The sequence below is a fragment of the Leptosomus discolor genome, chromosome 12, assembly GCF_034619465.1.
Source record: "Leptosomus discolor isolate bLepDis1 chromosome 12, bLepDis1.hap2, whole genome shotgun sequence".
In the NCBI taxonomy this organism is placed as follows: domain Eukaryota; kingdom Metazoa; phylum Chordata; class Aves; order Leptosomiformes; family Leptosomidae; genus Leptosomus; species Leptosomus discolor.
The window spans coordinates 5864598-5875812 of NC_141402.1; the positions used below are offsets into that span (position 1 = coordinate 5864598).

General features: G+C 40.8%; 1 protein-coding gene across 1 annotated transcript; it reads left to right on the forward strand.

Annotated features, from left to right (window-relative positions):
• The first annotated feature begins 411 nt into the window (after positions 1-411).
• Positions 412-9120, forward strand: CYP2R1 (cytochrome P450 family 2 subfamily R member 1). Its single transcript, XM_086472060.1, has 5 exons — positions 412-663; positions 3591-3732; positions 4027-4659; positions 7261-7590; positions 8884-9120. The coding sequence occupies exons 1-5, from the start codon at positions 412-414 to the stop codon at positions 9057-9059; spliced, it is 1533 nt and encodes a 510-aa protein (XP_086328186.1). The 3' UTR covers positions 9060-9120.
• Positions 9121-11215: the final 2095 nt, after the last annotated feature.

The window sequence follows — 11215 nt, forward strand, 5'->3', positions numbered from 1 at the left end:
GGTCACTTCCGCAGCTGTCACGGCCGCGGACAGCCGGGAGCGGTTCCCAGCACTTGGCAAGCCCGAAGGCAACAACCTCCAGCGTTACCCCAGAAAAGGAGCAGCGAACCCACCCGCGCCGGGCCCGCGACCCTCCCTTCTCCCCCCCACCCCCCCACCCCGCGGGCTGCCAGCCCCTTCCCAGCACCCGTGTCCGGGCGGGGGGAAGGGGGGCGCGAACCGCAGCCCACGACTCCCGCACCCCCCCAGCGCCGCCGCCCCCCGCCGAGCCCGGCCCCGGCCCCGGCCCGGCCCCCGCCTGACGCGAGGGGCGGAGCCCCCGCGGGCCAATGAGCGCGGGCCGGTGCTGCCACCGCCCAATGAGGGCGGCGGACCGGCGGCGGCGGCGGCAGGAGGAAGCGGCGCGGGGCGATGGGGCCGGCGGCGGCGGGGGACCCGGGCCCGGGCGCGGCTGGGGGCGGCGGCGCCTGCCTCCTCCTGCCGCCGCTGCTGCTGCTGGCGGCGGCGGTGCTGGCGCTGGTGGTGCGGCAGCTGCTGAAGCAGCGGCGGCCGCCCGGCTTCCCGCCGGGCCCCGCGGGGCTGCCCCTCATCGGCAACATCCACGCCCTGGGCGCGGAGCAGCCGCACGTCTACATGCGGCGGCAGAGCCAGATCCACGGGCAGGTACCGCCGCTCCGGCGGCGTCCGCCGCCTCCTCGGGGCCCCCCCCGGAGCGGGAGCGGGGCGGGCTGGATCGGGGTGGGTAGCGCTGCTGGAGTCAGTGCCCGGGGAAAGGCAGCAGGGCCTGTCCGGCCGGGGGAGCTGTGCCGCCGCCTGGCCCCGGCCCGGCGGGGGAACGAGCAGCGCGGCGGAGGCGGCTGCCCCGGGGAGGAGGCGGCGGCGGCAGCGTGGGCGGAGCACCCCCGGCGGCTAACGGGAGCAGGGGAAGGGCCCGGTACCCGGAGCACAGGGCTCGGGCAGAACCGGTGCTGCGGCGGCCCGGCCCGGGGCAGCGGAGGAGCTTTTCGCCTGCCTGTGCCGGAGCTCCCGCTGCAGGGCGGTGGAGGCGGAGAGGAGCGGGCTGCGGGCCGGGGTGCTGCTGGGAGGGGGTGGGGGCGGTACCGCGCTGAAACGGGGCAGGCACTCGCTTGTTTCATAGCCACAAGTGTGGAACCCGCCAAAAGGGCTTAAAACTAACACAATTACAACAACCTATAGCAGGCACTTGTGTAATACAACATTTTCACTGAAAAGACGTTGCTTCAAAGTAGCTTTAGTGAGATATTTGGGATACATGCAGTCGATTAGTATAGTTATGCAAGGATAGAGTTTTTCCGCTTTTCATACTTTCCTATATATCAGGTTTCTTCTCATCATCCAATTTCAAGCAACCAATCTATTCTTAGAAGCTTCATAGAAGTTAAACCCAAACTAGATCTAGCGGGGAAGGCGGCAGGTGTTAGCATTTGTAAGTGCATGTACACATACATAAACACACACACACACACACACACACATGTTTTGGTAGCGGCTGGCCAGTCAGCGCCCACACCCTGCCAGCCACTCGGGGTGCCTGTGCATCTCTGCACTATTTATAACCCCTGGGGTTTTACTGAGGATTGTCACTGCAGGTCTGTGAAAGACTGAGCTTTCCATCCAACAAACCATAGCTTGTCTAGAAAATCACGTCCTTCAAACTGCTGGAAGTGTTTTAACTATAACACCCCTATCAAGCAAATGTTGCTAGAACTTAAGTCTGTCAGAAGATTTTGGCCAGATCATTCATGAAACCTACAGCAGAAACAGAATAAGTCACAGTCTTGTCATGAATGAGAAGCAAAGCAGAGTGTGTGAATTAAAAACATGCTAAATGGCAGAAACAAAAGGATAGGATTATCTTTTGTTTCATTTATTTTGGCACTAGGAAAAAAAATAAATGTGTTTCAAGGAAAATACTGGGGCAAATAGAATGGAAATTGGAGGGAGGATGTATCATCAATTAAACTAAGTTCTACTTGCCTGGGATGCTGTATGTAGTTCTAGTCACCTGCTGTCAGATCCTGCAGAATTTGAGGCGTATCAGGATTTGGAGGGCTCTGGAAAAATACAATGAAAGGATTTTTTTAAGAATTATGTATGACATAGGAAGAAAGATAAATAAGCTATGATCAAAGTATACAAAACTCACAAATGGTTTGCAGAAATGCATTGGGAGTGTCTTCTTGTCACATGAAAAAGAAGAGCCAATATAACAGTGAAAATACCAAGTTTGCTAAAACAAAATAGTCACAGAATCATTCAGGTTGGAAAAGACCCTTAAGACCACCAAGTCCAATCATTAACCCAGCACTGCCAAGTCCACCACTAAACCATGTCCCTGAGCACCACATCTACGTGTCTTTTAAACCCCTCCAGGGATGGTGACTCCACCACCTCCCTGGGCAGCCTGTTCCAGTGCCTGACGACCCCTGCAGTGACAACCCAGTCATCGAATGTAGAACTAGGCTAACATTATTTCATATTGTGGGGGTCCACAGCTCTGAGATGAAGGAAAAACTAGAGATTTGTATAGGTAAAAATACAGATTTATAATGCTGAGAAAAGTATGGAACGGGATATAGGACTTCAATCTTGAGTTTAGCCTAGGTTTTAATTTTAAAACTTAGGTTAAGATTTTCATTTTGTTTATCCTGTATGTGCCTTCTGCAGGATGTATTGCGCCTTTCTCCAAAGCATCTAGTGCTAACCGCTTCTGGAAACGGGAGATGGGACTAGCTGGGCTATGCTGTCATTTGTTGGCTGTCATCCTGGCTCTCACTTCTGTCATCTGATGGTTCTTTGGGAGCCTGTGCAAAGTAAGCTGGTGTCCAGTTTCAGAGGTAGAAAGGACTGGGGGCAGCTTGCTTGTTTCCACAACTGACACCACTTCCATGTCTGCCATTACTAAGTGACATGTTGGAAGTCTTCGTGATACGAACTTGCAGCTTCAGTCATAGTGCCCTTAACCCAGTCAAGGAATTGGGGACCTACCTTTGCTCAGGCAGGGAGGAGGAGCAGCTACAGTAGTAACGCTTTCCTCCCTCCTGTGGAAATAGTCTCAGCGCATTAGGAAAGTAGATGATACATGTATTTTATTTCTAGTTCTTATATAAAAGCTATACCTTACATGTAACGATGTTATATTACATACTTATAATTGCATACTTATACTAACATCTACTTACATCTACACTACTGTTAGGGGACAGCACATTTTTTCTGAAAAATATGCATTGTCGTACCAAATTCACATTTTTTTTTAATGATTATATGAAAGCATCCCCAGTCCTTGCTTCGGAGAGCTGGTCACTTTAGGTGCACAACAAAGCACAGAATGCAGCGGGGCTAATTTGCTTTGTCTTTTGACAGAGTAAATTAGCTCACAACAGACTCTACTGTGTAATGCCGTGGTTGTATCACCTCGGTGCCCTACTGAAGTTTATTCAAGTCTGTATTTTGCATTGATGTTTAGTGCTGTTTCACTTTTTCATGACTTGTTTTTACTCGTTTTCATTATTTGTTCTTAAGATTTGGTTGTAGTAGTATTTTACAATTTTTTTCCCCCCCCAAAGATCTTCAGTCTTGATCTTGGAGGTATATCTGCTATTGTACTGAATGGCTATGATGCAGTAAAAGAATGCCTTGTTCATCAAAGCGAAGTTTTTGCAGACAGACCGTCTCTTCCCTTGTTTAAGAAGCTGACAAACATGGGAGGTAAGTGCTAACGTCTTTCATATAAAAATGTAATTTTTGTCCAAGAGATGGGTTTGTGATCACATGAGACATTCCCTTTAGCTGTTTTCTTTACTTCTCTATCTCCTTTCATAATATACTTGATGTGTATCTTTAAAGATATTATTTGGAAAGGATTGTCGCTCTTGGACTATGTTGCATAGCAAGATGTGTGTAATTTTTTGTCTTTTTTTTTTGTCTTGTTAAATAATTTTGTTATCATATGGAGGAAAAATAAAGCGTTGCATAAAATACTGTGTCAAAATATTTTTTCAGGCTTACTGAACAGTAAATATGGCAGAGGATGGACAGAACACCGCAAATTAGCTGTAAATACCTTTCGAATTTTTGGATATGGTCAAAAGTCCTTTGAACACAAAATTTCCGAAGAATCTATGTTTTTTCTTGATGCCATTGACACATACAAAGGCAGACCATTTGATCTTAAGCACTTGATAACAAATGCTGTTTCAAACATTACTAATTTAATTATTTTTGGAGAACGTTTTACATACGAAGATACTGAATTTCAGCACATGATTGAGATTTTTAGTGAAAATATTGAATTAGCTGCTAGTGCTTCTGTATTTTTATATAATGCTTTTCCTTGGATTGGTATCTTGCCATTTGGGAAACACCAGCAGCTGTTTAAAAATGCAGCTGAAGTCTATGACTTTCTTGATGAGCTCATTGAACGTGTCTCTGAAAACAGGAAGCCTCAGTCACCTCGACATTTTGTAGATGCATATTTAGATGAGATGGATTGCAATGAAAATGATCCGGAATCTACATATTCAAGAGAAAACTTAATTTTCTCTGTTGGAGAACTCATCATAGCTGGGACAGAAACTACAACAAATGTTTTAAGATGGGCAGTATTATTTATGGCTCTTTATCCAAACATTCAAGGTAAGAACTTTGACATTTTGATGAACTGATCCACTTTCCTATTGCAAATTTAAAATCCTTTTTTAAAGTGGTGCAGTGATCCATAGTTGTAACCAAAAAGGAAGGTTTGTATATATTATTCTATTGCATCATTTACCCAAATATATGATGAACAAGTGAAAAATGTGACAAACATATGATGGGTGGATATGAAGAGCTTATTTGATGTGCAGATGAAGAGAATATCAAAAGCCAAGTATGAGGATAAAATTTTAGTGTATTCTTTTGTGAATACATTTTTATGGATCTTTAATATTTTTAATAAAGTATTTATAATATAATCAGATAAATAAGTTAGCGTTGTGATGCATAATATTGGTTGGCAGATTACTAATCTATGTAGTTAATAAATAATAAGCAAATGCAATTAAATAATTAATAAACTAAAAATATAAAAACAAATATATAAAGCAAAAATATAAATCAGGTTGTGGTTAACAGTTTAGGTACAATTTCTTTTTATCCTGAAGTGCCTCAATTCACAATAGATTTACATATTATATACATGTATATTTATACTTCTGGAAAACCAAAAATAGCATTTAAAAATGAAAATAAAAAGATGTGTTACAATCATTCTGAAGTAAGACAGCAATAGATGTTTGAGTGTCAGCCCAGACATTCTGTGCAAAAGTTTGGATTTTAGAAGTGAACAGTCATGGTTTTTGTTTCACTGCCTCCACTTTGCTTTTCCTACCCAAACCTTAGCAGTGCTGAGCTCAGCTAGGGACTGCCGGTATTTGGCAAAACAGCAGCCTAGATAATTTGCAAAGTTACTACTGATACTGTGACCAAGAATATTGCTCTAACATCGATTTCACCACCACCATCATCATCGTTTCAGAGTGGGGATAACAACACTGCCTGTAGCTATAAGGCTGTTGAGATCTGAAGCTCTGCATAGGAACCAGATATGTTTATGTACGAAAGATTGTATTTTCTTCTGATGGTAGTAGGTGCATGACTATACCTTCTGATTTTCTCAGCTAGAACAATTTTTAATTTAAATTGGGTAGACAAAAAGCAATTACTATTTTCAAATTAGAGATAAAATTTTATATTAATGTTTAAGGTAAATGAAGCTTTACTTGAAAAAAATGAAAATTAAAATATGATGATAATGTATGTCAAGGCCCGACATGCTATAAACAGTGAAAGTAATTCAGATTAAATAAAGAAGTCGATGCCAAAGGTCTTTTGCTGCTGCTATTATCGTTATTTTAAGTCCCATATTCACTGAGCTGGTTAAAATATCTGGCTAAGCAAGCAGAACCAAAGTTCGCTCAAATATCTCCTGAGAGCCATAACCTCTTGCATATTTTAGTAATATGTACTAAATATAAATATAATTAGTCAATAGGATATATTTATGCTTTACATTATATAAAAAGCCAAAATGCAAAAGGTCCACTTAAATCAAAGTTTCTGATCAGGCTGTCCTGGCTCACAAACAATATTCATATCTTAAAAGAAGAACATCCTTAATTCCTTCTCTATTAAGATCTGACCAAGACACCGTTTTTCTGTAAAGATCAAGAAAACTTTGTAGTTTTGTGTCTCCTGTGCACTGGCTGATTTTGTAGAGATCCACTCACCTGAAATAATCTTCTGATCTCAGATCTTGCAATATAATGAGTTTCTGAATTTGGAATCAAAATCAATTCATCTGGATAAAAATAAAAATTACTGTTACCTTTCATTTATTTAGACTTTCTCTCCAAGTATGACGATATACACCAATACACCACTACATCACAAAATGTACTTTCACTGAGCTGCTTTTCATCTCTTTATTTTGATCTGAAACATTGTTACTTCAGGCTGAAAAACCTGGTGATTCTGGTAGAATTTTACTGCCATTGCCCAGATTTTCATTATTGGTTCCATATGACTTGTAAAAGTCCAGATTTGTTTTACACAGGACCTGTTTGGCAGTTTCAACAAAGAAAGTGTATCAGGAAGAACATGAAGAGGCAGTTTGAATGCCCTTGAGATTATTTAAATAACCCATGAACTAAATTTTTAAAATAGCTTTAAAAAACCCAGCGATTGAATTTGTTCCTTTTCAGTTAAATTCAGACTCCTGTCCTTCTTAACTCTCACTGTGTTGTAACAATATTTTCTGTTTAGGGTGAATGATTTTGCACTGTGACTATTCTAAAGAATTGTAGCAGAATTAGACAAGGGAAAGTTCAAGTGGCTAACTTCAGTGTTATCTGTGTTCACTCAAATATTTAATGTACTTCATCTTTGCAGTATTGCTTGTTTCTTTAGTTTTGAAGAGCTCCAGAAATAAAAATATACACAAGCAAAGAGAAGTATGTTAAAACATGATGTTACTGAGAGCAAGTACGTTTGAAATGCAGATTACTGGTATATATGCTAGTAATAATTCCTACTGGCAGGATAAGGAATATAGAGTCTAAATTTAAAAGATTGTAAGCTACTGTTATTTTATATATTTCATCTCTCAGCATCTTTTTAAAAGTATGTACTTTGTAGCTTAAAAAAAGAAAAGGATATTACACAATAAACATCAGCTTTTATTCCCGTTCCTAACAGGGCAAGTTCAAAAAGAAATCGATTTAGTCATCGGCCCAAACAAAATGCCTGCCTTAGAAGAGAAATGCAAAATGCCGTACACTGAGGCTGTTCTACACGAAGTTCTAAGGTTCTGTAACATAGCTCCACTAGGGATTTTTCACGCCACTTCTAAAGATACCGTTGTGCGTGGTTACTCTATTCCTGAAGGCACTACAGTCATTACAAACCTCTACTCCGTTCATTTTGATGAAAAATACTGGAGCAATCCAGAAGTGTTTTTTCCTGAGAGATTTTTGGACAACAGTGGGCAGTTTGTCAAGAAAGATGCATTTATTCCTTTCTCACTAGGTAAGAGTGATGCCTTGCGCTGTTCCTTTTCATAAATCTAGAGATGTATAACACGTAAGTGATGGCAATAAGGACAGAATGATATAAAAAATCCACTGTTCTGATGAAACAGGTATTTTAAAGATATTCAATATAATGCACCCTGGACATAACACATTTTAGCATAATATCTTTTATATAAATCAGTTCATTATTATATATAAACTAATAAAAAAGACAGCACAATATGTTCTTCTCTGAGGAGTCTATACATTTTCTATCATTGCAGTGCATACTGTTACTCGTTTCACAATTAATAGTCATTTGCTGCTAAAGCCATTACATACAGGTGATTTATACAACCAGCTTTTGAATTTCAGCACTTAGATCACCACCAGAAATTGCAGATTTTATTCAGAACTAGCTTGGGGGTCAGCACGTAGCACTGCCTTCTGTCCTGAGGAAATATTCTGGCAGTCCTAAATCATTATGTATTTGTCTTTTGAAGCCTGTAAGAGTGGATAATTTACCTTACATATGATTATCAACCTAAAAAATTAGGTGTTCTGTGTAAGCTAACTGCCAGGGCTACCTCTGTACTCCATAGAAAGACATAGCCTTGTGTGGAGGGTGACTTAGTTTACTTATCTGGGATACTCTTTCTCCAAAAAATAGAAGGAGACAAGACAAGACAATTCCTGTGGAGTAGATGCACAACATCTAAATGGCCAAAGTTAGATTTGATGAAGTCCACCTTTATTGTGTATTCTATTACATTTCTTTTTGCCTGTTGGACCTTGCCAGTTCCAGATGTTGTTGTCCATTCATCTGTGTCTTCCACAACCACATTTACTCCCTGTAACTAGTCATACATGGAATGTGAGCTAATATTGAAAAGCATTATCCAGACCTGTTTCATATCTTTCTACTTAGCAAGTTATAATAATGACTGCAATAATGACTGACAGTAGATGTTATTAAGAAAACAGTAGGGGATAAAGGCTGAAATTCATAATACAATTTTTTTAAAACATCTTCTCTCTGTATTGGCACTTCAAGACAAGATAAATTGCAGCTAATACTTTACCTAAATAATTTGACAGAATTAGTTACAATGGCACTTGTGTAGTAAGAAGAACAAATTATCTAAAATCTGTTTCTTCCTGTAAATTATCACCTATCCTCTCTTACAGAATGCTGTCACCAAGTTCATACAGCTCCTCTTAGAACACAGAAATGACCATTCTTATTCATAATAAGAGTGAAAATGTAATAGAACACATTTTATGTCTTTTCAAAATCTTTTCAATCCAGGAAGAAGACATTGTCTTGGAGAACAACTAGCTCGAATGGAAATGTTTTTGTTTTTCACTTCATTACTACAACGATTTCACCTGTGTTTTCCTCATGGTGTGATTCCAGATCTCAAACCAAGATTAGGCATGACATTACAACCACAGCCATACCTTATCTGTGCGGAAAGACGGTGAAGAGAAGGGCCTAGATTGTCAGGCGGAGCACAATGCTCCACGTTGCAGCTGAGGATCCACTTTACCTTCTATTTCTAAATGTGTTCGTGTCAGAAGAACAAAAATTTAAAGGACTTGCAGATAAATTCTGACTATTTGTGCACAAGTTAATAGTATCTTTTTACTTGGTTTTCACAAAAAAAAAACCCTTCAATCAAATAAGCTTTTTAATGACTTAGCAAGCCATTTTACTTTGAGAGTTTATTTTTATAAGCATGGAGAGAATATGTTTATACTCAATCTGTGGAAATCTCATTTACATTACTCCAGCTAAGCTCTTCGTTATAATTCTCCATTAAATTTACATAGCTAAAAAGGTTTTAAAGGTATCTATTTAAATTTCTGTAACTCAGAATAAACTATCTTTTCCAGCCTTGACAAACAAACTGTCTAAAGCATTTTAATCCTTCCTTCTCTTTGCCCCATCTTCCCAGTTGGTCATAATTTTCTAGTGAGTCAGATTACTGTGAATTCACTTTTAAGATCTTTTATGGCTTCTTATGCAGTAACATATACGAAGTGTTCAATCACTGCCGTACTCCTGACCAGTACAGCAGTGGTTTTTGCCAGTTTATTGCATTTCCAGACACGTCCACCATTGCCTCCCAACACAAAGCGTTATGTAATGATTAATCTCTGCCTAAGTAGTCTGCAAAAAACAGTGTTTGTGTCACCAAAGTCACATGCAGCTATACTACAGATCAAGAAAACAAGTGGCTCATGAGTCTGGCCAGAGAAGAGACATTTTTGGGAGGGGGAGTGGCATAGGGTGGGGAGAAAGTTTTGAATGGATTTTAAGCACAAGTTTTAGGCAAAACAGCTATTGTTGTCTTTTGCCAGCTTCGTTTTTTATTCTTGGCAGCTGTTGCTCTATGGTTATTGGTAGATAAAGATTTATGCATGCAGGCCCTACAGGAGAACCTGATATTCTAAATACAGTATGTTCAGTTCCCACCATGTGGGGAGAAGTAGGGCCTCAGAACAGTGTTCAGAACAAAGCACACACAGAGCAAGCAGCTACTTAAGGACAAGGCTGAGTATTAGACCTTGCTCTTTATACAGCTTATATTTCAACTTGGAGCCGCAGGAAATTTCAAAGGCAGGAATTGGTGGTTTTGTGCTGACCTGATGTTTTCAGCTTATACTGTGCAGAAATACTTCTTTTTTTTTTTTGAAGCAGCAAAAGAGAAGGATCAAACAGAGCTAATACCAGTCCATTTATATAATAGCCTATTGACTTAAGATGCAGCAGGTCCACTTTAGGTTACTTACTCGGTCTGAGGGTAGTCAGACCCCCATGTCCAACAGACAGCACTCATACATGTTCCTAGTACTCTGAAGAGGGTGGGCAGGCTATTCCTCGTGCCGAATAACTGCCTTTCTGTAGAGAAGATTTGATTCAAAAAGGAGAGGAAGGGGGTAAGCCTGACCGGTGTGCACTGCGCACACCATGAAAGCACAGAATAAACCACTCCCAAGATAGTGGCAAACAGGGGAGCTTAGGAGTCAAGACTGAGGCTTTTCTGGATACCTGCGTAAGTAGCTGTTGGGTGCTTGTGAAATGCTTTAGTAAAAATTGTGGAATCTACTGAATTTAGGTGCCTTCAGCACGAAGCAATACCAAACAGAAGAGTTCAGCATTACAGTTCTGGACTCATGCTAATTATTCCTATATTCCACCCTGTGCTCTTTGATCAGACAGGCAGAGTTTTGTTAGTATCTAGGCTTGCCTTCTGGGTTGCAAGAACTCTAGGACATCCTTTGGTTAAAATATGATTCAAATAATCCTAATTTAAGGGCGGGGGGGGGGAAGGATTAAAAAAAAAAAAAAATCAAGAACCAGTTCTTGCAGGGGCTATGCTCAAGGCAGCTGGCCAGTACGAATTCCCTTTTGCTGAGGTATTTTGAGATCTAACTCCTAGCTAGTCTTTAATCCATTTAATAAGAACCATATTGATTAGATGTCATTCTGGTTTCTAAATCAAAATGCCTTATAAAGGCCTCAGACTATCAATCCAAACTTTTACCATTATCTGCCAACTTATGGTCTTGTTTAAGCAATTAAATACATTTGACAAACTGTTTTCTATAAATCTATATCAGTACTAGTTATATTT